Here is a 26835-nt window from a genome sequence, read left to right as displayed (position 1 = left end):
CCTCTTCTTCGGAGGTTGAGCATCTATCAACCTCGGAATCCTCCTTTTGGTCTTGCTCCAAAGAGTCACCCTCTTTGGATTCTTCATGATCTTAAACAGTGGAGGGGATCTCTTCATGAAGCTTGGCCAATTTGCTCCAAAGCTCCTTGGCATCTTCGAATTCTCCAACTCGAGCCAAGATGTGGCTAGGCAATAAGTTGACCAGAAGCTTGGTCACTTTGTCATTTGCCTCGCCCCTTTGAATTTGCTCTGAGCTCCATCTGCTTTTCTTTAGAAGCTTGCCCTTGGAGTTCGTTGGAGCTTTGAAGCCTTCCATTAGAGCAAACCATTGCTCTATCTCCATCATAAGAAAGTTTTCGATTCTTGATCTCCAAGAATCGAAGCTTGCCGATGTGTATGGTGGAGCCACCCTTGTGTCAAATCCAAGTCCATCTTGGAATTGCATCTTGAAGTTGAGCTTGATAAAGTCTTGAACTTGAAGAATTTGCTCCAACTTCTTCACCCTCTAGCTTTTCTTGATATGCTTGACCCTTCCGGCGATGATTCCGGTGAAGAGCGGCCTCGCTCTGATACCACTTGTTAGGACCAAAAGTAGCTAGAGGGGGGGTGAATAGCTCGTCGCGTTCTCTCGGTGCTCGGCGTTGCTTGGCGTTGCTTGTTTCTTCAAGAATATGCAGCGGAAAATACAGAAACAAATGCAACAACGCTAACACGGTTGGTTTACTTGGTATCCACCTCACAAGAGGTGACTAGTCCAAGGATCCACACCACGCACGCACCCTCCACTATGAAAACACTCCTTTTCGGTAACTACCGAGGGCGGAGAAGCCCTACAAGACTCTCAGTACAAGAAGAAAGGAAAGGGAAACAAAATACAAGCGCAAAGCTTACAATGAGTACAGAAAACCCTAACCCTAGCTTCTCTTCTTGCCTTTGATCCGCCTCTTGACTTGGAAAGCTTCCAAGATCCTTCAAGAACTGGCGACCTGATCTTTGAGAGCGCTGTGGAGGAGTAGTCGAGAGCTCTGGAGTGAATCGGAGAGGTTCTTACCGCAGCCATCGAACGCCTGCAGCTATAAACGACGCCAACGGTCGGATCCCGATCGATTCGAATGTTCCCAATCGATCGGGGAGGCTTTGGATCGATCCACGGATCGATCCAGAGCGCCTCTGTGCTCTGGAAACGCGCCTGGATCGATCCACGGATCGATCCAGCGCTTATCGCGCGAAGCAGTCGCGTCCCAATCGATCCACTGATCGATTGGGACCTCTGGATCGATCCACGGATCGATCCAGAAGCTCTCTGTTCGCTGGGACAGGTCTGGATCGATCCACTGATCGATCCAGAGCCTGGATCGATCCACTGATCGATCCAGCACTTGGTTTTTGTCCAAAACCAAGTCCTAAACCTCCCAAACCAACATCCGGTCAACCTTGACCTGTTGGTATGTCATGCCTAGCATCTAGTCACTCCCTTGACCTGCTAGGACTCCCTTACCAAGTGTCCGGTCAATCCCTTTAACCCACTTGGACTTTTCTCTGTGCCAAGTATCCGGTCAATCCCTTTGACCTACTTGGACTTTTCTTTCATGTCAAGTATCCAGTCAATCCTTTGACCTACTTGGACTTCTCAGCACCAGATGTCCGATCATCCTTGATCCATCTGGATTTTCCCTTGCCTGGCTTCACTCACCAGGACTTTCACCTAGCTTCACTCACTAGGGTTTTCATCTGCCTAGCTTCACTCACTAGGACTTTCACCTGGCTTCACTCACCAGGATTTCCATCTGCCTAGCTTCACTCACTAGGACTTCCTTCTGCCTGGCTTCACTCACCAGGACTTCCTTCTGCCTGGCTTCACTCACCAGGACTTTTCTTCTGCCTGGCTTCACTCACCAGGACTTTCATTTTGCCTAACATCCCAGTTAGGACTTCCCAGTCAAGTATCCAGTCAACCTTGACCTACTTGACTCTTCTTCAATCAATATCTTATTGTCAAACATCTAAACCCAAACCAAGACTCAGCTTGGTTACCCAGGTCAACCTTGACCTGAGGGATATTGCACCAACAATCAGTAACTCATTTAATTAACGGACATACGATATCTTTGTTAATACAGTCTGACCTGGCTGTTGTTTTGATGTTGACACTGATTTAAGTTTGTATCAGATATTAATTAAACTCAGACTGATTAATGATCAAGGTTGATCATGTGGAGAGGAAAAGTCCAAGTACGGATACTTGGCACGCGAAGTCGGAGAGGGCTCAGTAGCTCGTTCTCCGGACTAGGTCAGAGAGGGCTCGGTAGCTCGTTTTCTGGAACGGACGGAGTCGGAGAGGGCTCGGTAGCTCGTTCTCCGGACTAGGTCAGAGAGGGCTCGGTAGCTCTTTCTCTAGACCCCGGACGAAGTCGGAGAGGGCTCGGCAGCTCATTCTCCAGACTAGGTCAGAGAGGGCTCGGTAGCTCGTTCTCTGACCCGGACATGGAAGTCGGAGAGGGCTCGGTAGCTTGTTCTCCAGACTAGGTCAGAGAGGGCTCGGTAGCTCGTTCTCTGGACCAGGAAAATGTTAGGGTTTAGGGCTGGGAAGCGCTAAAACCAACAGAGGCATTGGATCGGTCTGTTGACCGATCCAGTGATACTTTGACTGTCTGGATCGGTCTGTCGACCGATCCAGTGATACCTTAGTTATCTGATCGGTCTCGTGACCGATCAGTAACCACACAGTAGCTTTCTGTGGGTTATCTGATCGGTCTGGTGACCGATTAGTAACCAAACAGTACTTCACAGTATGTTATCTGATCGGTCTGTAGACCGATCAGAAGGAAGCGAAGGACTCAGAGGACTATAGGGGATCGGTCTGTGGACCGATCCACCTATAGGCTGATCAGTCCATAGACCGATCAGAAGCCTCCTAGACCGATCAGGATATGTCCTGATCGGTCCAGAGAGCTATGGATCGGTCTGTTGACCGATCCACAACGATGTCGTTTATCTTCTGATATTTCTCTGCGATTTCTGATTCATCTGATCTAACTATCTGCTGTAAGCTTTTTTAGTTACAGATTGCAGGTGTCGTGCCAATGCTTGAATTCAAACTAAGCACCATCAGAAGAATAAGACCAAGTGCTCTTTCTGCTGTGTTTCGCTGCAAATTGTGGAATTGGAGCGTCAACGTTCACTGGCTGCGATCAGTTGGCAACAGCTTGACTCTTGCTTATTGCTTCGAGCTCAGAAACACCAGTGAAGACCATGGATGGTATTGGTGTGAGTTCAGAGAACCAGATGAGGAGGAAGAATGATTGGCGATGCCTGAGTTGGTCGCAGTGATTTGATACAGGTGACAGTGATTCGGCTCTGGCTGAAGACAGTGAGAAAGTAGAGCAATAAGAAGAAGGAAGAAGAAAGGTTTGAAGCAGATTTTTTGAAAAACTCTCTGTCGATCAAGCAAGAGGTTGCGTGTTTGAGCTCTTGGCTGAGGAACTTCTTCTGTCTCTGCGTTTTGATTTCATCGTGGCTGTAAGTTGATTGTTCATACCTTTTGGCCACTAAACTCTGTAAGTCTTGTGCTTCATTTCAAATCTTTTCTGAGACTTTGTGGAGAGGTTACTCCACCGAGAAGGAGAAATACTTAGCCGGAATTTGTCCGGGGTGTGATCTACCGAAAGATCAAGGGATCGTCCACCTTACGGACACGCCGAGGAGTAGGGACAAGTTATCCCCGAACCTCGTACATCCTTGTTGTGTTAGTGGTGGATTGTTTCTTTTCCTTGCATCAGTTTTCTTTTTGCTTATTTCCGCTGTGCTAACAAGTTTTTGTGAGGAATTAATTAAGTTTTGAGTGGAGGCTAATCACACCCCCCCCCCCTCTCTAGCCATCCGAAGGTCCTAACAATCTTAAACACGGGGAAATTAATGCACTCAAGATAAGAATGAGCTCATATTGTAATATGGGATTTGTGCGGTAGTTCAATAATAACCCTTTAGTGGTATGAATTATTATTGATGGACTTGGGTTGGGTGTTCGTGTAAAATACCGGAAAATAGGCGGATATTAATAAGGGATTTTTTCCGGAATTTTTGGAAATTTTTCGGGAATTTTTTGGAGCTCGTATGGACGAGTTAACGGGGACAAAAATGGGGTTCGGAAAAGCCTGTTTAGGTTACCCTGTTTTAATGAGGAAAAGTTTTATTTCCTTTTTCCTTTTTCCTTTACTTTCCCTTTTTCTTTTCTTTTCTTATTCTCACCCGTATGCCCGAGTTTTTCCCCGACGCCGTGCCTTCTCTTCTCCTCACCGCGCCCGACATCCATCTGCCCTAACCGGCGCCAGGGCGGTTCCTCCAGCGCCGGGGCGGTTCCTCCAGCGCCGGGGCAGTTCCTCAAGCGCCGGGGCTGTTCCTCCAGCGCCGGGGCGGTTCCTTCTTCCCCTTCCTTCGCGTGCCTAGCGACATCTTTCCCCTTCTTCGCGAGACACCGCCGGCTACAGGAGTCTACCGCCGGTCTCTCCTTCTCTTCTTCTCCCGAGCACCGGTCTCCGGCTAGTATCCCGTGCCTTAGCCGAGCAACATCACTGCCGACGCTCTCCTTTCCCTCTGTGCTGCCAGAGCCGACCATCACGGCCGATCTTCATGCCCTAGCACTGTCACTGGATACCCTCTGAGGAGTGCCCTAGCGCCGGATTACCTTTACTCTAGTGGATCGTCGACCGGGCAAGGGTATTCGGTTGGTTCCGGCTACCATTGTGTTGGCAGCTTGTTGTTGACTCTGCCCCGATCCATGGCTTCCTAGCTGTTGAAGAAGAAGAGGAGGTGAGAACAGGTTATTGTTGGTATTTAGCTTTGATGTCAATTGATGTGGAATAAGGATTTCAAGGAGTGACTTGTTTTGGAATCTTTGTAGGTGTTATTAGCCATTACAGCTCTAGCTGTGCTGTTCGTGGACGATCCTTGGCTTCGGCCAACCTTCCGATCTTAAGTCATCCTTTGATGGTGAGCTATCAGCAAACCACTTGAATTCGGGTAAGTTTTGAGGTTGATTCATGATGCTTAGTAGTTGATGGTAGTGAATTTGATTGGATAAGTGGATCATTAGTTTATGTATTCTTGGATTAAATTGATGTGAAGGAAAGGGTTGGATCAGATTGGAGGGATTAATAGTTGATATGTTGATCATAGATCCTTAGTTTTGTTGAATACCCTGTATTTGTAGGATTTGAGTTGGATGCGATCTCTTGGACTTGTTGAGGACGGTTGATACGACCTGCGTATGAAGGCGGGTACCTCTTGACTTATCTTTTATGATATTGTCATTGAATATGCATAGTATTTTATAACTACAAGCAATGAATATGTTCGTCTTTGGTATGTCACTGTTTGATATCCATAGCATGTTAGGTTTGTCGCTTGTTATGTATTCGTGCTTATATCTCGTGAATTGTTACCATGAGTATCTTATTGCCATGAGTACTCTATTACCATGAGTATCTTAGTTTCTAGAGTGACATACCATGCTCTACTGAGGATAGGACTAGGTTCTGGATTTTTGTTTCTGGCATGTGTATCTAAATTATTTGATACTTAGATTTTTGTGCCATATCAGATTTGTGTACCTCTATTTGTATATCATATATGATTCGGGTGTTTAGACCCTGATTCTTTGATCTGTGTATATTGTTGGTACATATGCTATGGAAGAGGGATATGATTAGGGTCTAGGTTGTTATACCTTAGAGGACTTGTATACCCTAGATCCGTGGATTTGACCTACTGATACTGTGGTACCCATATTATGTATATATGGATTTTTCTATGCTGATCAGGATATTCCATACTTATTATGTTCAGGACATAGATTTTTTTGATATTTTATCTGACCTGTGTACTATAGGTTTTGGTATGTGACCATCGCTTTTACAGTGCCCATTTTGTATATATGGATATGGTTATGTTGATCAGTTTTTGTTATGCATAGTGACATGCATCATGATTGCATGCTGTGCGATTGTCGGCTCCACTATGGTTGAGCCCATCGTCAGTTACATGTATTGCACACACCCCCACTCATGGTTTAGTGGTATATCGGGCGTGGCTGTTTTGCTCCGTTGGTCATATGACCCAGGTAGCAGCCGCCTGTTTAGCTCACTGCATTTAGTGTAGCAGAGAAGCCGTGACGGTGGACTCTGGCTCCGTTGGTCGGTGACTCGGCGTGGTGGCCGCAGAGATACCTCCCGTCATCGTGTACCGAGAGAGAGCATTGAGCTCCCCATTTATGATTTGGGGTCACAGGATGGGAGTACTCCGACAACATCCGTCCACTCGGTCACTCATCGGGAGCAGTGATGACAGAGTGCACGGTTGTCACCTACCCATTCGGTCTCACTATTTGAGTGTGAGATGATTGACTGGCGAGGGCGACCGGGACGCATCATTAGCATCATATGCATTGATGTATTTATATTCTTATGATTGTGTTTGCTGCATTGTTGCTGCATTTTGGTTGGATGCATACTTTTGACTGCATACAGGATTATTGACACTTTCGGTTGACGACCCTTTTATCCGGATAGGAGTTCTGGTGAGTACAGCTTCCTCGGTTACCTTTCAGTTTTGCATATTTCCTATATATGATTAGGAAGCTGTATTCCATGTTTGTTGCTATTCTTACTACTCATGTCCAGTGGTATTCACTGAGTTGTTGAACTCACCCCAGTTGATACTATCTTTTTCAGGTACCAGGTTATTTATAGTATCGCTTGGAGCATCCTGTCTGCTGGTCCCCACGTCACATCGGATGACTTATCGGTTTCACGTATGTTTTGTTTGTTTTATGTATCAGTTTGTTTAGCTCTGTACTCTGGTTTTATTTTTGGAGTGTTGACGTTGTTATGTGGTATTTTGTATTTATGTTATTGGTTGTGTAAGTCTAGCCGGCTAGCAGTTTTGTGTTTTGGTTTTGGTACAGCCGAGTGGGCTGCTTTATTTTTAACTGCGTGGTTGTGTCAGCCAGAGGCTGAATTTGATATTAACTGCGTGGTGTTTGTTTTCTTTTATTGTTATTATTCCAGCCGCATGTGGCTGAGGTATATAGTGCTTGTAGAAAAGTTTCAGATTGTCCGCCGTACACGGGAGATGCTGCCGAAATTTCTTCGGACAGAGACTCCTCTGGGGCGTGACAATTTAGTGGTATCAGAGCAGGTATACGATACTTGCTATGTGTTTTGGATTTTTGAGGTTTATCTGATACCAATTTATTTGGTATCAGAGATGGGCTTACGAGTTTTATTTCTCGTGTTTCGGATTTCATGTTTTAGTCTTCTCGATGTGACTTTTTGGATTTTGGGACTTGACAGAAGTAGGACATCTCCAAGCTATAGGAGGTATGTTGGTATATGTTATCCTACTTTTTTTGATTAGTTTATGCCCTGTTCACTATTACAGTTTATGACCTGTATTAGCATTATTTATTGGTACCTGTCTAGTTGATATATCATATATTTTATGTGTTAGGTACACCACTGATCATGGTAGACCGGAATAGAGATCAAGGATTACAGTCTCTGGTGATTTTTCATATCATACCCCAGTAGTTTTAGCTGCTGGTAGAGGATTAATGTAACCTTGATCAGTTAGTAGATTATCGATATAGTTTTGTTGGTTCGATCAGTAGGGGATTGTATACCCTATTTTTATGGAGATGCTGATCTTTGGGTTGTTTGTGCTTAGTTTGGTATCTAGAGCACATTTGAGTACATGTTTTGTACTGACGTGGAAAAGACTGAGTTGATCGTATATCATTGTCGATTTTGGTCAGTCTTTAGAGGATTGATTTATCCTATTTCGTGGGTACCTTAAATTTAGACTGTTTGTATCTTGTAGGATAACTTAGAAGGTGGCGTAGGGTTTGTGTGGTAGATTGGATTTAAAATATGCTGATTATGCATATCTATGAAGTGTACATATGATTGTTATGAGTTGAAGGAGTTCTATGATGGATAGTTCATTTGTGAGTATTGTTTGAGGGGTATTGTTGATTTTACCTACGATGATATATGCACACGAGTTCGGTATACATTGTTGGAGGTATCACGGTAATTTATACCTAAGATGTGGGTATTTTTGGTGTGAACCAATTGGAGGATTATGTCGATCATACATATGTGGTGTTTGCATGTATGTCAGATGTATGGTTGGTAGCATCATGATGATTCTACCTATGTTAAATGTAGAATATTAAATGTCTACATTATAATATTGGTTGTTTTACCCTGTCAACTAATTCTCTCATTAGTGGGTGACCGACCCACTAGGAGGACGATAGAGTTGACTATGGATTTGATTTGCTTACTGGGTGGTTATATCCTAGGCTACCCACATTGGTCTGTGGTAGAGAGATCTTGTGCAGTCTCTAGCTAGATAGTTAGGTGCTTTGGGCACTTATGTATTGTTTGTGGTAGAGCGTAGCTCCCACATGTTATGGATTGTTTGTGGTAGAGCGTAGTTTCCACCTATTCTGGATTCCCACATATTTAGGGATTGTTTTGTAGTGGAGTGTTGCTCCTACATATTGAGGATTGTTGTAGCGGAGCATTGCTCCCATATTTATTGTGGATACATATTTTGGATTATTTGTGGTGGAGCGTTGCTCCCACATATGGAGGATTTCTTGTGGTAGAGCGTTGCTCCCACATATGTGGTATTTCGTGTGATAGAGCATTGCTCTCACACTGGAGGTTCTATTCTTTGGTGATTATATATCGTTGGTGATTAGATCTGTTTATTGTTGAGGATCTTATGGTTAGGAATGTCTGTGATACGGACATTATGTGTCTTGGTTTTACCATTAGTGCTTGAGGTGCTCTAGAGGTTACCATGGACTCGATGATTTGGGTATCCCTAGAATGTTTGGATCGGTTTCCATTGTCTTTGTTGACGATGTTGTGATTTATTACGGATCTGAGGTGAGTCAAGTACACCACCTTCGCATAGTTCTAGAGATGTTTCGACGAGAACATCTATATGTGAAGATCAGTAGTGTGTATTTTGGTTGTTTTCTGTGAGATATTTGAGACACACGGTCACCAGTAGGAGTATATCGTGGTTACACAGGAGATAAAGGATGTTACTGTTGGGAGTAGACGGAGTCTATAGAAGAGGCTCGCAACTTCCTTTGTTTGGCCGATATTTCCGGAGATGCGTTGAGGATTTCTCACGGATTGTTATGCTATTTACACGCCTGACTAGGAAAGGCGTGAAGTTCATGTGGTCCGAGGACTACGAGACCAGCTTAGAGGAGCTGAAGCGGAGACTAGGGGTGACTCCGATTTTGGTTTTACCTTCTGAAGATGACAGATTCGTGCTCTATACCGACGCATGACTACAGAGTTTGGGCGCTATTTTGGTGCAGCACGACACGGTAGTCTTCTATGTTTTTCGACAGTTGTAGGAGCATGAGTAGAACTACCAGTATATGACTTGTGGCTGGCCGTCATTATTTTGTGCCTTGAAGATTTGACAGCCTTATCTATACGACGTTACATTTGAGATTCTCACGAACCATGAGAGTTTCAAATATTTGTTCACTTAGAAGGAACTTAAATCTCCGACAGGGGAGATGGATGGAGTTTCTGAAGGATTTTGATTGTACCATTAGCTATCACCCAGGAAAAGCTAATGTGGTTGCCGATGCACTTAGCAGGAAGTTCAGAGGGACTTTAGCTTGCCACCGAATTGTGGTCACAGACTTGATTAAAGGTTTCTTCGAGTTGGGCCTTGAGGTATAAGGACAGACAGAGCAGGGTACTCTGGTTACCATGGTTGCTCAGTCGTCGATCAGGACGAGGATCCGAGAGCCCTAGGCTGCTGATCAGTATTTGCGGGTTATTTGCAGTCAGATAGCTTCTGGGTAGCAGACCGAGTTCACACGAGACAAGGAGGGTGTTATACACTTCCGAGGCAGATTATTGCGTACCTCAGTCTCACCCGGTCTTATCGGAGTTACGTCAGGATGATCATCGCTCACGATGTGCTATCCACCCAGGCGGGACCCGCATGTATCGAGATTTGAGGTGTTCCTATTGGTGGAACGATATGAGTGAAGACATCGCATAATTTGTAGCTAGATGTCTTGTCAGTCAGCAGGTGATGGTAGAGCACCAGATACCTGCCGGATTACGTCAGCGGATTCCTATTTCCTGAGTGGAAATGAGAACATATTACCATGGACTGTGTGGTGAGTCTGCCTAGAACACGACGAGGTCATGACGCGATTTGGGTAATCGTTGATCGATTAACCCAATCCGCGCACTCGTTGGCGATCCGGAAGACTGATTTCCTGGATCGGTTGGTATATCTGTTTTGCTGGGAGATCATCCGATCACGTGGTGTTCCATTTAGTATTATTCCGGATGGAGATCCTCGGTTCACGTCTCGTTTCTGGCAGAGTCTGCGACATGCCTTGGGCACTCAGCTCTGATTTAGTACAGTTTCCATCCGCAAACAGATGGACAGTCAGAGCGGACCTTTCATACTCTAGAGGACTTGCTGAGATTGTGTGTATTGGATTTTGGAGGTAGTTGGAAGGACCATCTGCCATTGGTAGAGTTCGCCTATAACAACAGCTTATATTCGCCTGTCAGATGGCACCGTTTGAAGCGTTGTATGGTAGGTCTTATCGTACACCCGCCCTTTGGGATGAGGTTGGGGAGGCCCAGTTGTTGGGACCTCATAGAGCTCAGCAAAACGAGGAGTTGGTCCGTATTATTAGACGGAGAATGTTAGAGGCGCAGGATCGCCAGAAGTGTTATGTTGATCGGAGACGCAGACCCCTAGCGTTCTCTATTGGCGACCATGTATTTCTGCGAGTTTCACCCACGAAAGGAGTGAAGAGATTTGGCCCCGAGGTAAGCTAGCTCCGCGATACATTGGACCTTTCCAGATCTTGGAGAGGATTGGAGCGGTAGCTTATCGTCTGACACTACCATCGTTCCTGTCAGGTGTTCACGACGTATTCCATGTGTCTATGCTGAGTAGGTATATATCCGACTCGACAGATTTGTTGACAGATATCTCAGTTCCTATTCAGCCTGACGTCACCTATGAGGATGTTTCGGTACGGATTCTAGACCGGGAAGAGCGTCAGTTGCGGAACAAGACTATCCGACTAGTTAAAGTCGGATGACAGTATCATTTGGACGAGGAAGTTACACAGGAGCTCGAGGATACGATCCGAGCTCGATATCCCCATCTTTTCACTTGAGGTATGTGATTTAGATTACCGTTCAGCATTTATGCTCTATATCTGTTGTTAGTACTTGCTGATGGTAGGTAACGAAATTTGGGGACCAAATTTTTATTAGTGGGGGAGAATGTAAAATACCGGAAAATAGGCGGATATTAATAAGGGATTTTTTCCGGAATTTTTGGAAATTTTTCGGAAATTTTTCGGAGCTCGTATGGACGAGTTAACGGGGACAAAAATGGGGTTCGGAAAAGCCTGTTTAGGTTACCCTGTTTTAATGAGGAAAAGTTTTATTTCCTTTTTCCTTTTTCCTTTACTTTCCCTTTTTCTTTTCTTTTCTTATTCTCACCCGTATGCCCGAGTTTTTCCCCGACGCCGTGCCTTCTCTTCTCCTCACCGCGCCCGACATCCATCTGCCCTAACCGGCGCCGGGGCGGTTCCTCCAGCGCCGGGGCGGTTCCTTCTTCCCCTTCCTTCGCATGCCTAGCGACATCTTTCCCCTTCTTCGCGAGACACCGCCGGCTACAGGAGTCTACCGCCGGTCTCTCCTTCTCTTCTTCTCCCGAGCACCGGTCTCCGACTAGTATCCCGTGCCTTAGCCGAGCAACATCACCGCCGACGCTCTCCTTTCCCTCTGTGCTGCCAGAGCCGACCATCACGGCCGATCTTCATGCCCTAGCACTGTCACTGGATACCCTCTGAGGAGTGCCCTAGCGCCGGATTACCTTTACTCCAGTGGATCGTCGACCGGGCAAGGGTATTCGGTTGGTTCCGGCTACCATTGTGTTGGCAGCTTGTTGTTGACTCTGCCCCGATCCATGGCTTCCTAGCTGTTGAAGAAGAAGAGGAGGTGAGAACAGGTTATTGTTGGTATTCAGCTTTGATGTCAATTGATGTGGAATAAGGATTTCAAGGAGTGACTTGTTTTGGAATCTTTGTAGGTGTTATTAGCCATTACAGCTCTAGCTGTGTTGTTCGTGGACGATCCTTGGCTTCGGCCAACCTTCCGATCTTAAGTCATCCTTTGATGGTGAGCTATCAGCAAACCACTTGAATTCGGGTAAGTTTTGAGGTTGATTCATGATGCTTAGTAGTTGATGGTAGTGAATTTGATTGGATAAGTGGATCATTAGTTTATGTATTCTTGGATTAAATTGATGTGAAGGAAAGGGTTGGATCAGATTGGAGGGATTAATAGTTGATATGTTGATCATAGATCCTTAGTTTTGTTGAATACCCTGTATTTATAGGATTTGAGTTGGATGCGATCTCTTGGACTTGTTGAGGACGGTTGATACGACCTGCGTATGAAGGCGGGTACCTCTTGACTTATCTTTTATGATATTGTCATTGGATATGCATAGTATTTTATAACTACAAGCAATGAATATGTTCGTCTTTGGTATGTCACTGTTTGATATCCATAGCATGTTAGGTTTGTCGCTTGTTATGTATTCGTGCTTATATCTCGTGAATTGTTACCATGAGTACTCTATTACCATGAGTATCTTAGTTTCTAGAGTGACATACCATGCTCTACTGAGGATAGGACTAGGTTCTGGATTTTTGTTTCTGGCATGTGTATCTAAATTATTTGATACTTAGATATTTGTGTCATATCAGATTTGTGTACCTCTATTTGTATATCATATATGATTCGGGTGTTTAGACCCTGATTCTTTGATCTGTGTATATTGTTGGTACATATGCTATGGAAGAGGGATATGATTAGGGTCTAGGTTGTTATACCTTAGAGGACTTGTATACCCTAGATCCGTGGATTTGACCTACTGATACTGTGGTACCCATATTATGTATATATGAATTTTTCTATGCTGATCAGGATATTCCATACTTATTATGTTCAGGACATAGGTTTTTTTGATATTCTATCTGACCTGTGTACTATAGGTTTTGGTATGTGACCATCGCTTTTACAGTGCCCATTTTGTATATATGGATATGGTTATGTTGATCAGTTTTTGTTATGCATAGTGACATGCATCATGATTGCATGCTGTGCGATTGTCGGCTCCACTATGGTTGAGTCCATCGTCAGTTACATGTACTGCACACACCCCCACTCATGGTTTAGTGGTATATCAGGCAGGTGTGTGGCGATTCTGTTTTGCTCCGTTGGTCATATGACCCAGTGTGGTAGCCGGCAGTCCGCTCTGTTTGGCTCACTGGCATTTAGTGTAGCGCGTAGAAGCCGGCAGACGGTGGACTCTGTTGGCTCCGTTGGTCACTCAGCGTGGTAGCCGCAGAGATACCTCCCGTCATCGTGTCCGGGATTGAGAGCATTGAGCTCCCCATTTATGATTTGGGGTCACGGGACGGGAGTACTCCGACAGCATCCGTCCACTCGGTCACTCATCGGGAGTGCAAGGCAGAGTGCACGTTGTCACAACCCTACCCACTCGGTCTCACCATTTGAGTGTGAGATGATGACTGGCGGGGGTGACCAAGACGCATCATTAGCATCATATGCATTGATGTATTTATATTCTTATGATTGTGTTTGCCGCATTTGGTTCGCATTTTGGTTGGATGCATACTTTTGACTGCATACAGGATTATTGACACTTCGGTTTGACGACCCTTTTGTCCGGATAGGAGTTCCTGGTGAGTACAGTTTCCTTTCGGTTTTGCATATTTCCTATATATGATTAGGAAGTTATATTCCATGTTTGTTTTATTAGATATATCTTACTACTCATGTCCAGTGGTATTCGCGAGTTGTTGAACTCACCCCGTTGATATTATCTTTTGGTACCGGGTTATTTATGGTGTCGCTTGGAGCATCCTGCTGGTCCCCACGTCACATCAGATGACTTATCGGTTTCACGTATGTTTTGTTTGTTTTATGTATCAGTTTGTTTAGCTCTGTACGCTGGTTTTATTTTTGGAGTGTTGACGTTGTTATGTGGTATTTTTGTATTTATGTTATTGGTTGTGTAAGTCTAGCCGGCTAGCAGTTTGTGTTTTGGTTTTGGTACAGTCGAGTGGGCTGCTTTATTTTTAACTGCGTGGTTGTGTCAGCCAGAGGCTGAATTTGATATTAACTGCGTGGTGTTTGTTTTCTTTTATTGTTATTATTCCAGCCGCATGTGGCTGAGGTATATAGTGCTTGTAGAAAAGTTTCAGATTGTCCGCCGTACAGGGGAGATGCTGCCGAAATTTCTTCGGACAGAGACTCCTCTGGGGCGTGACAGTTCGGGCCGAACACAGGAAGCCCAAGTCCATCAGGAAGCCCAAATAAATTCCTCCTCTAGGTCCCTGTTGTAGCCTCTATATAAAGTTTCGCATCCACCCATCCATGTTAAGTTTTGTTTTTGATTTTTCTCCACTTCCTCTTAGGGTTGGCGCCACCCTATCTTCTCCTTGGGTCGGCGCCACCCTCTTTTCTCCTAGGGTCAACGGTTTCCTCCTCCACCTTGGCTAGGGCCGGCGGTTTCCTCCTCCACTTTGGCTAGGGCCGGCGGTTCCCTTCTCTCCCTTGCTTGTGGTCAGCGCCCCTTCTCTTGCTTGGAATTCTTGGTGGTCGGCGGCTTGAAGAAGAGGAAGAATAAGAGAAGAAGGTGCCTCTTCCTAGAGCTTCTCTTGGTGGTCGGAGATTTGGAAACAACGAGTGGAAGGGTGGTGTTGTCTTGGTAGATTGTCACCCACACGATGTCCAAGAAGAGGAGAGGAATATGACAGAAGATCAAAATGTCTTTAGCTATGAAAAAAGGTACAACTAGTTCTTTAATTCCGCTGCATAATTAGTTTTGTTTTCTTTATATCGATCTTGAATATCAACACAAGAGGCCAGCAATCTTGTACTTCGATCAAGGTGTGCTTTGATCATTCAAGAACTTGCTTGATTGATCAAACACATGTTTGTTCAAACATGCGGGTTGCTAGGAAAAGTTCTGTTCTTGTATAATTTTTTTGTACAGAAAAATTGAAACAAAACAAAATTCCAACGCCCTTCATAGAAGACTTAAACCAAAGCTTGCAGACACATCTTCTCCCTTGATCAGAATGGATGATGATTGATGATAGTTGCAGATGGAGCTTCGGTTCCTTCTCTTCTATCCCAAAGAGATGTGGTCGGAGATGAGGATGGTAGTTGGATGGAAGGAGCTACGCCGGTGAAGAGCTATGGATGGCGGCAATGTTGTCCCTCTTCTTCTAACCTGAAGAGGAGGTGATGAACTCTAATAATGTGGCATTGGCGGTGATGAGGGAGGTGGCCCTCTTTCCTTCGAACCCAAAGGGGAGAGGTGGATGAAGCCACTGGCTGTGCGATTGATGGAGAGGAAGGAGTGCTTTCAGGCTAGTGTCCGCGTGAGAACAGATATGTGGTGGAGGAGATGGAGCGGAGAGGGAATAGAGATGGTCGGACGACGATGGTAAGATAGAGGTGGCCGCTGATTTTGAGGGAGAGTGGGAGATGGGAGCGTTGAGACCTCGAAAAAGAAGATACCCTTGCGATCTTGGGAGAGAAGGGTTAGTGTAGCTTCTTAATAGATTTTGGATTTTGGGTTGATGGGCGGAGTGAGAGCCGGATCCATTAAGAGGAAGTGAAATTGGACTTGTGTGATTGGATTGGGCTCTTCTTTCTTGGATCCAAATTGGAGATGAAGCTCTACTTCTTGGATGAATCCTTAAGTTCTTGATCTCGATCAACGACCTAGATGCTTCAAATTTGATCTCCTCCTTTTTCCCTTCAAATCAAGCCAAACTTGGTTGATTCGACTCGGATCCATGGCTTTTTGGAATGAATTCAAAATATAAGAAATAACGCTATAATTATAAGAACATTATAATTAAGTCCAAAATAGGTTCATACTCATAAAACATAATATAAACACAAAATTAAGCGTATCAGAAGGTGCTAAGTCACATGTGCTCATTGGGAATTGACCCTTGCCCCATTGTAATAAAACTACCACTCTCTAGCCAACTGGATATCCTATGGGAATATCTTATTTTCATTCCTGAACTTAAGTTTGGTTTCATAATCAAATGGAACTATATGGTGTTGGTGATTTCCATAAAATAGAAAAGAATGGAAGGAATAAGGAACTAGAGCATTTGTGTATGTTCAATTGTGTCCTTTCATATATTGGTATCTTTTGATATTTGAACAAAATGTTGTGATTCAAAAGACATGTCTAATCATAAAGAATGATTTGAACAATATAATCCATTCTGTACAAACACTCAATCATCTTGATAACAAAAATCTTTCCACTCAAAGTTACTTATTTTTTAGAGTGGTGTTCGTATATTGTTACTATAGTATAACAAGGTATCTTAGGTTGTTTTCAAGTGTGCACTTTGGAATAATATTATTGATCATATCTGGGAACGTAGACAAACGAACCATCAATGAGTTAGCGTGAATGTCAACTTGTCGCCAATAGCCTAGCGACAATGAAAATCGATGACGAGATCTGCTAGAACCTGGATAGAAGAAAATCGAGGAAAAGCAGTTAGATGATGGCCAGGGGGTTCCCCGACGCAATCACTCCGATGGTTAAGTTAGGGAATGAAGAAGAAGAGCGATAATTAGGGTTTAGATACGTCTATTCATGTACCTATAGCCATCAAGGAGGACTGTCTTTTATAGAGCAAGAACTAATCTTTATGTCCTCCTTGTGTCCTCTCCTCCCGTGAGATTGTTATTTGCTTCTTGAAACATTCCAAAAGCCTGAAATTCCTGCAGACATTATCTTCTTCTTGAAATAGTCCCGAATCCCTAAATCCACGCGAGCGTTATCTTCTTCCTTAAATAGTCTTAAATCCCAAAATCTATATGAGTGTTATCTTCTTCCTAAAATAGTCTTGAATTTCAAGTATAGTCACCAAGTAGACGGGTATCAAAGAGATGGGGTGCTAAGGAGATAAGGTACCTCAAAGTTGAGGCATCATTGAGTCGAGATCGTCAAGGAGATAGAGTACCAAGGAGATGTGACACCTCAGAGTCGGGGCGCCATGGAATTGATATCATCAAGGAATCGAGGCACCTTGGAAAGAAGGTCGTTAAGGAGTCTTGACTCCTCGGAGTTGGGGCGCTATAGAGTTGAAGCGTCATGGAGATGGAGTGCCAAGGAGGAGTACCAAGGAGATGAGGCCAAGGAGTTAAGGGCGCCAAGAAGACAGGGTGTCAAGGAAACGGGGCGGCAAGGACACCTCAGGATTGGGATTGATTCTACTTTTTCCATGGCTATTTCAGCCAAACTACTACTCTCTTGTATCTCATGGCATTCTCATATTACATTCTGGATCACAAGTCTCTCCTTCAAGTCTAGTCGAAGGAGATGAGAGTCTGACTGACTGGATTTAATTGTGTTCAAACAGACTAATCCCAATCATCTTGATCGTCCAAGTCACGTGGTAGCTTATTTAAGTATTTTTGAAGAGATTATACACTAAATGTCAGCATCCTTATTATGTGGCACCTTTAAATGCAATCATCCCTTTTAATTGTGTTGTATGTGTCATTTGCCTCAATTCCATAGCTCGAAATTATCAGTGTGTCTCTAAGGTTGCATCACCTTAATATGATATGACCTAAGATAGAGAAGACTAAACGTCCTTCGTCAAGTAATGATTACTCGACTTGATTCGTTCCATGAAAATTTGTATGGGCAAAGTTGTCTAATATGTAGGTCATGCCTATATGAATTATATTATGTTTCTATGCATGAATTTTTCTAATAATAATACCGTCACCAACACGAAGAATATTAATCCTTTAACTATTTATATGATAAACACTTCTACAACCCACTTGTTTTTTTGTACAATGATTTACTGACCTTTTGTAAAGCAAATTATGAAATCTAATTGTTACGCTCGAGTAACCTAAAGCTATATTACCATTTGGAAGCTGAAATAAAGTAGAAATAATAGTTATTTGATCATCACCTCAGCACGATAGAAATTTATACAAGTTCTTACAAGCTTTTATGATCAACATTATCACAAATATGATAATCATATAGATAACAATCACAATATAATTGTTATATAAATAACATAAGTAATTATAACAGCAAATATTACTTGCATGATAAATGCTTGTTGATTGAAATCAATTGGTATGCTAGCTAATTGGTTCCTATGCTGTTTTTTTTTTTAAAAAAAAAAAATTGTCATCAATGCTCAATTCATAAATTTGCTAAATCCTTGGGCAGTGTGCATCACATCAGAACTGCTAGGAGTTGGGACATGCACTGTGTTTTTTTATCTACTTGGTTTCCTAAAATATGCAGATTATGATATTTTAATTTCAGAATTTTCAAGTTACAAAATCAAGAAAAGACAATATGAGTAAGCGCATTCAATCTACCGATTAGCATGTAGTTTAAATAACTTGGAAGTTATAGTTAGTACCCTGGATTTTGACACATACATCTTCCTTCATATATTCTGGTCTTAAGGCCCGTGCCCTTCTCAAACTTGGTGTACTACATAGTTTATAAATTTGTAATAAAATAAAGTATTCGGTAAACTAAGCTTGTTTGTATCTGTATCTAATTTGTTGGGCAATCCAAATTAATACATTAAGTACTTTTTAACACAGACAGCAATAAACTTGAACAAAATCCATTCTATCACTATGCAACCTTTTAATGAGAAAGGTTTACAGACTGTTATAATCCAGATTCACGATTTGATTATGTTGGATGGTTGAGGAATTAGATCTAGATCATATTCTGTGTTTGCTTTAAGCCCACGTTTAAATAATGAATATACTTGAATATATAACAACGTCGTACCTGAATGGAATCTGATTCATCAAGGGCGTTGCCTTTGTAATATATGTAATGAATTGGAATAAGTTTTGGGGGGTTGGGTGGGGTTAGAGAAACAGAAAAGCATTTCTTAACTGCCCACGATTAAAGCATATCCAATCCCTTAATTTTCTAGTTCTTGAATCTTTCTAATTAACACATGCAGCTTATATAATAAGTGTATATAGATATATATATGTGAATCACTTAGCTTGCTGCTGCAGATCCATCATGGTTCTTCTCCTTATAAATCACGTAGCACGCCGTCCGACTTGGATACCGCATGCCACGATGGCAAGCTTGGGATTCGCAAAATATCCTTCCACTTTAGGCAAATCAAATCTCAGGATCGACCGAGATAAGCTAACGCCACCGATTGCAGGTCCTCCATGTCAAGGTACGCGGCCGCCCTCCAACTGCTACCTTCCACTTCCGCCATGGAGCAGTTGGACGATCCCTCCTCCTCCCTCCCGGAGGAGACGTACTCCTGCGAGGAGTTGGCGCAGTTGGGATCGGGCGAGTTCCTGGCTTGATGGCCATCTCCGGTTTGGAAGAGGAAGGGCGGAAGCTTGTCCACAAGACTGCCGCCTTGAGGCGTAGTAGTTTGGTCGATCCCTCGAGCAGCTGCTTGGGACTTGAGAGAGAGCAGTTGAGTTTGCAGATGGACGACCTACCGATTAATTATTCAACAGGTTGAAACATAAATTGATGGATTACTCAGAGAACACGCGTGCACGTATATGCATACTTGTTGTTGTAGCGCGAAGATGTGGGCGATGCAACCGTAGACGGGGTCTTGAAGCCTCGCCTGGGCTTCGTAGGCCATGGTAACGGCGGCCTCGGAGCGGTCGGCGACGGGGACGTGCAGGAGGAGCTTGGAAAAGTTGCTGGCCCCGAACACCTTGTGGATGGCGGCGAAGTGGGCTGCGCCTTGCTCGTGGCAGAAGTAGGGGGCGAAGACGCAGCCCCGAACGCACTTGCGCCTCAGGAACTTGCAAGCTCCGCACGGCGAACCTAAACCCGTCATGGTTTCTCTCGCTAATTAATCAGTGCTCCTCCTCCGTCCGTGGTTATAAACACTAGAAGGAGGGATGATGTTTTGGTGGATATATACATAAAGAAAGGCGCCGGTCCGGTTAATGGCCGACAACTTCCGTTGTTTATTGGCAGCGCAGTGCACTCCCTTTCGCCTCGCTTCCTATTTTATTCGTATGTCAATTCAAGAGGACGGAGAAGGGGTTTAATTAGCACAAATACTGGAAACCCGCCTGTCCTTCTCGCCGTTGCTTTAATCCTCAATGATTTACGTGTAATTGCTGTGCTGCCTTGGCCCATCTTGTTGTGATAACAACGAGCAGCTTTCATGGGATGAGCTAAGCACTTAATTAAGTTATAATATCAAATATAATATAGTCGTATTATTATGTAAATTCTTTTTAATTATAGTCTTTGTTATATATATATATATATATTATAAATAGGACTTACATAAAATTGAAAGCGTACTTTTAATTATTCAGAATGTCGAAAGAATATATCTCTTGACTTTAGTAATTTGATATCCGAAATACTATAGGATCAGGATCACTATCACAGAGTATCCCAAAATACTATAGATCTTAATGTCACTACTAGAGAGGTAATTAAGTAGCGGTTTCTTTTTTTCTCCGGCAATTTTCCAAATCGCATAGCTCTTTATGAGTTTTATCCATATCACGTAGGTGTTCTGGGATTGTCCAAATTACGTAGCTTCGTGTGGGTTCATTTTCTAATTTACCCTTCCCAAAAATTGATAGTGTACATGGTCACGTGATCGTCCGAAGTAGGGATATTGTTTAAACGACAATCTGAGACATCTCACTATTACGAAGCCACAAGTACACGACCACATCGTCAGTAATAAAAAGATATTAAACCACAGAGACTGTTAATTAAACACTAGATATTTTATAAGGTAAATTATCTAAACGATCGAAGGTTGGTTTAACGTTGGTGAGCAAGAGATTGAGAGGAGAGAGAGAGAGAAAGAGAAGAGCTGGTTGAGGGATGTTGAATATGTCTGAATGGAGAAGAGGTGGAAGAGGATAAAGCTTCATTGTGAATGAGATTTTAGTCTCATATTGGGAGCTTCAAGGTTTGTTGGTTAGTTTATATTGATTTACATGTATTGAGGATGTAAACAAATGCATTGGGATTGACTCTCTCTCTCAGGCGTGGGTGCGCGGGGGGTGCAAATCTAGGGCCCAGATTGCATTAAACCATATTGACTCGTGTGCGAGCACGACCTGCGCGTCGAATGTCGGACTGGTCAGGACAAAATTTACCTAAGTGGAACAACCAATATTTTGTCATGTAAATCTTTTACTGTTGTGTAACGGATGCATTAAATTTGAGATTAATGCAGAATCAAAACGGTCTAATGATAATGATTAAAACGGTGTGCGTTTCACTGCTCAGCGAGTAATGGTCATTAATCGACCATTAACGCTGTCGTTGATCTGAGCTCCTATATAAGGAGGCTACGATCACAGGCAAAAGACAGACAACAGCACAAGCGAAGGCTCTCCACATTTCTTCCTCCTCTGTCGTGCAACTCCTACTCAACAGAGTGCCCGTAATAGCAATCAGGTGTCACTCAGTTCGTCGTGACCATCATTGATTAGTGGGAATCATGGTCAACCGTTGTATTCTAGGAAACAGACGACCCTAGCAAGCCTCGCAGTACAACCGGAGGTAGGGCGAATTTGTTTCAAGGAAACTACGACTCTCGTAGGCCTCGGTCCTTTTTTTTCCTGCTCGGGAGGTTGTTCGCCCGCTCGGGCTCCTCTGCTTCTTCAGTCACTCAACCTGACTGCTTCGCCTAATTGGCCACTTGCCCGGTCAACCTCTCCGCTTGCACACTCGGCAACTTTGCCCGGCTGACTCAGCTTGACCGACCGACACATCTCGCTCGGTTTACATTTTTACTTCGCCCAACCGGCATCAACTCGCTCAACCTAATATGGTTCGGAGATTACTTGCTCCTACTCCACGGCGTGTCCTTGAGGTGGACGAACCCTTAATCTTTCGGTGAATTAGTCCCTGACAATCTCCGGCTAGATCTTACTCCTTATCGGTGGAGTACAACCTCTCACAAAACTCTCTTCCTCTTACAAGATGGAACTTAGGTTTAGGAGGAAGAGAAAGACTTGGAAGCTTTGGGCAAAGACTTAAGAGTTATTTAACAAGCATGAGTAACCTCCTTTATGCCCCAAAGCTTCCTATAAATAAGAGGAGAGAGTTGATTATCATATCAACTTATCTTGGCACCAGTCGACTGGCACTTCCATCAGTCGACTGGTGCTACCGTTGGAGGTAGCTAATGGCTACTTCGTAGTGCCAACGGTTTACCAACGGCACGGCTACCTACCAGTTGACTGGTCGCTACTGCTGAGCGAACAGAATGCTTTTTTTCGCTTCCAATTGACTGGACCAGGTGACTGGTCCCGGTTACACGCTCATACTCATCCTCTCCGGAGTCTCCCTTAAAGCCCTCTTCCTCAGCCTCCGTCCCTCAGATGCACCCGAGCTCGCGGCTCCTCTCCATAGCATCCTTCACGTTGCCTTGAAGTCCGTTTCCTTCGGCTTCACTCCATTGCTCCTCGTCCGGGGTCCCTCAGATGCACCATCTTTTACCGATCTCATGGACCCGAATCATAGGATGAGCTTCCCAAGCTTAGACGCACCATGCTCCTCATATGTGTTTCATCAAGTCTTGCATGACTTAAACACATATCAAACCAATATGAAACCTAACTTAAACTTTTTGACACACATCAAAATAATGAACGAACCCCGATCAATCCTAGGTCGATTGCACCAGCAATCTCCTCATTTTTGATGTGTGGCAATATGTTTAAGTTAAGAATAAAAATAACTTAAAAATTACCAGCATAAATGTAAACATGAAGCATAAATCCAAGCTCCCCCTTAACATATGCTAAATCACTTAATTTTCAAGTTTTACAAAAATATGGAGAATTAAGTTTCTAACTTAAACTTTTCCATTTCTCCCCCTTTGACATCATCAAAAAGATTGCTCTAAACAATCATGCATACCATGACATCAAAATTTGACTAAGTTAACCAAAACCAACTCTTGAAAGTGCTCGAAAATAGCTACCAGTCGACTGCCATCTGTTGCAGTTGACTAACACATTGCCAATCCGAATTCCAATCTTCTGAAGTCAACTTTAGAAATACATAGAAAATTCTAGAAAATTTGAAAAATCATGAAATTTTGGACATATATTTCTTATAATGTTCTTTAACAAGGAAAAATATGTTTCCATGAAAATTCATCATATTTTTGAAGTTTTGATAAAAACTCAAACACCTTGAAAATCACTCAAGTTTGTATCAATTTGAAAACTTATTTTGAATTCATATGTTTCAAAATAACTATACCACAGTAAGTAAAACATATAATTACTTTCAAAACATTTAAAATATCCAACTATGATCTATGGGCAAGATGACCATTAATTTAACATTTACTTTCCCTATAATTGACCTATGATCACTAAAAATTGATATATTTCATAACTCATCAAAATGTCATAAGCATAAGTGAATTATTTGTATCATCCTATCATCTCACATCTATGTTTAAAAAATAATGCAATTCATTGTGAGATAAAATGAGGTAACATCTACTTAGCCCTCTTTATCATGAATTTCTATCAAGACTAAGTGCCCCCCCTCTTAAGGTCTCAAGTCAACCATGTTTTAAAGATTTAAATTATGATTTCAATGATTGACTAACCAAAAATCCTCTAACCCTTGAGGATTGAATTTGGCACCCAATAGAAATTCTTCCTAATTGGGTAAATCAAATATTCCTTGGGGATCCATTTTCTATCTATGGTCTTAGTTTTTTATTGCCCCTTAGTAAGTAGACAATGATAAGTCTTTTCATTGTTGGGTATCATAACTCATTTTTCTTAAAACTTTCCCTTTGACTCCCAATGATCATATTTAAGGTTTTTGATCCAATTTCAAATTTTCTAAAGGCATTGGTAAGGTATTCTACCTTTTCCCTCAATTTCTTATTTTCTTCTTCTAAACATGAATCATTCGAATTAGTAGAAGAAGCATGTATATCATTATCCCTAATAGGCATGGATTCTAATTTTTCATTAAGCATATAAATATCATTTTTCAAGGACTTTTTTTTTCCTTGAACAAATCCTCATTTGTACTTTTAATAATCTTAATTAAAACATGGAGAGGAAGATTATATACCTCACTTACAGAGACGTCCGAATCCGATGTTTGTCCTCCCCCTTCACTTGAGCTCCCTTCTTCATCTTCACTTGAGCTCCTTCCTTCTTCTTGTTTGGATGAGGTGGAGGCTACATCATCAATTCTCATTAGATCAAAATGGGACACATGGTGCTCTTCTTCCTCTGATGATGATGGATCATCCCATGTTACTTTTAGGTTTTTGACCTTTTTCCCTTTTTCTTTTGACTTCCTCTTCTCTTTCTTCTTCTTTTCTTCTTTCTTCTTCAAGAGAGGGCATTCAACTCTCATATGTCCTCCTTGGCAATTGTAACAAATGATCTTTCTGTTCTACTCTTGCTTCTTGAATTTTTCCTAGCATAAGATTTGTTAGTAGAAAAAGTTTTAAAAGTTTTTCTCATCTTCCTTACCTGGGTTTTATAGCATGGGATTTGTTCTACTCTTGCTTCTTGAAGTCTCCTTCGAATTTGGGTGGATGGATGCTTGAACCGACCATTTTGATGAAGTGTTCTTCTCGGTGATTAGTCCGTTGAAGGGCGTCCTCACTCTGATACCACTTGTAGGAGATCGGTGGCTGGCTGAAAGGGGGGGTTAGATAGCTAGGTCACCCCCAATTCTATTTCTTCTCTACACGGTTAGTTTACGCAAGTGGAAATGAAACTAAAACAATGAAAGTAATGAGTAAGAACACAAACGCTAACACAATTTCTTTACGTTATACGGAGATTGCTTGCTCCTATTCCATGGCGTGTCCTTGAGGTGGACGAACCCTTAATCCTTCAGTGGATTAGTCCCCGACAATCTCTGGCTAGATCTTACTCCTTATCAGTGGAGTACGACCTCTCACAAAGCTCTCTTCCTCTTACAAGATGGAACTTAGGTTTAGGAGGAAGAGAAAAACTTGGAAGCTTTGGGCAAAGACTTAGGAGTTATTCAACAAGCATGAGTAATCTCCTTCATGCCCCAAAGCTTCCTATAAATAAGAGGGGAGAGTTGATCATCATATCAACTCATCTTAGCACCAGTTGACTGACACTTCCATCAGTCGACTGGTGCTACCATTGAAGGTATCCAACGACTACTTCATAGTACCAACGGTTTACCAATGACTATTTACTAGTCGATTGATAAAAGTACCAGTCGACTGATTGCTGTTGGGTGAGCTAACATAATGCTTCTGTTCGCTCCCAGTCGACTGCAACTTCTATCAGTCAATTGGTCCCGGTTACACACTCACACTCATCCTCTCCGGAGTCGCCCTTGAAGCCCTCTTCCTCGGCCTCCGTCCCTCAGATGCAACCAAGCCTGCAGCTCCTCTCCGTACCATCCTTCACGTTGCCTTGAAGTCCGCTTCCTTCGGCTTCACTCCATTGCTTCTTGCCCGCGGTCCCTCGGATGCACCATCCTTCACTGATCTCATGGACCCGAGCTATAGGATAAGCTTCCCAAGCTTAGCCACACCAAGCTCCTCAAGTGTGTTTCACCAAGTCCTGCATAACTCGAACACATATCAAACCAATATGAAACTTGACTTAAACTTTTTGACACACGTATCAAAACAATGATCGAACCTCGATTAATCCTAGGTCGATTACACCAACAGGAATCATGATCGGCCGTTGTATCCTGGGAAACATACGACCCTAGCAAGCCTTGAAGCACAGTCGGAGGTGGGGCAAATCTGTTTCAAGGAAACTGTGACTCTCGTAGGCCTCGATCCTTTTTTCCCCGCTCGGGAGGTTGTTCGCCCGCTCGGGCTCCTCTGCTCCTTCAGTCACTCAGCTTGTCTGCTTCGTCCGATCAGGCACTTGCCCGGTCAACCTCTACGCTCACCCGCTCGGTAATTTTGCCCGGCTGACTCAGCTTGACCGACTGACACATCTTGCTCAGTTTGCATTTCTACTTCGCCCGATCGACATCAACTCGCTCGACCTATCTGCTTCACCCGATTGGCCACTTTGCTCGACCATCTACTCACTTGCAAGTTTGTTCGGTTAAACTGCTTGACCGACCTTCAGCTTGATTGACCTTAAATCTCACTTGGGCTTCTCAGATAGACACCCGCTCGAGTAGACTCTCTGTTCAGCAGAGCTATCACCTGGTCGGCTGCACTACCCGATCTGCCACTCGGCCTCTATGCTCGCTCGACGACTCAGTCCGCTTTGCTGCTCTTTGGCATGCAGCAGAAACCAGCCCCTGCTGGTAATATGAGATTATCCACTCAGGTCATCTTGATTGTAAGTTGAATTTAATTCAATGTGATTTAAATTCAGCTAATACCCTGTAAATCTCCGGCAACAAATTGTTTCTTCCAACAATCTTGAAACAGATTCGGTTCTGTTGAGATGATCATAGAACAGAATGTTGAGGTGCAACAGACTCAACATGTGTAAGCCCCTCCGTCTTGATTGGAACTGTGCCAATCAATCATGGGGAAAAGCCAGAGAAGTTCAGTAGACTGAATTTCAAGAGGTAGCAGTAGAAGATGCTCTTCTACTTGACCATACTCAACCTGGCTCGGTCTTT

General features: G+C 43.2%; 1 protein-coding gene across 2 annotated transcripts; it reads right to left on the bottom strand.

Moving 5' to 3' along the window:
• Window positions 1–19012: 19012 nt before the first annotated feature.
• Window positions 19013–20117, bottom strand: LOC121983167 (LOB domain-containing protein CRL1-like). 2 transcript variants are annotated; one of them, XM_042536126.1, is made up of 2 exons: window positions 19775–20117; window positions 19013–19660 (listed from the first exon to the last, which is right to left on the bottom strand). In XM_042536126.1, the coding sequence occupies exons 1-2, from the start codon at window positions 20051–20053 to the stop codon at window positions 19370–19372; spliced, it is 570 nt and encodes a 189-aa protein (XP_042392060.1). In that variant the 5' UTR covers window positions 20054–20117; the 3' UTR covers window positions 19013–19369. The 2 variants fall into 2 exon arrangements, with proteins under 2 accessions (XP_042392060.1, XP_042392059.1); XM_042536125.1 differs by having other exon boundaries at window positions 19013–19696; window positions 19775–20107.
• Window positions 20118–26835: the final 6718 nt, after the last annotated feature.

The sequence above is a fragment of the Zingiber officinale genome, chromosome 5A (assembly GCF_018446385.1).
Source record: "Zingiber officinale cultivar Zhangliang chromosome 5A, Zo_v1.1, whole genome shotgun sequence".
Classification (NCBI taxonomy): domain Eukaryota; kingdom Viridiplantae; phylum Streptophyta; class Magnoliopsida; order Zingiberales; family Zingiberaceae; genus Zingiber; species Zingiber officinale.
The sequence above is the reverse complement of the archived record's forward strand: the minus strand, read 5'-3'. Positions and strand labels throughout refer to the sequence as shown.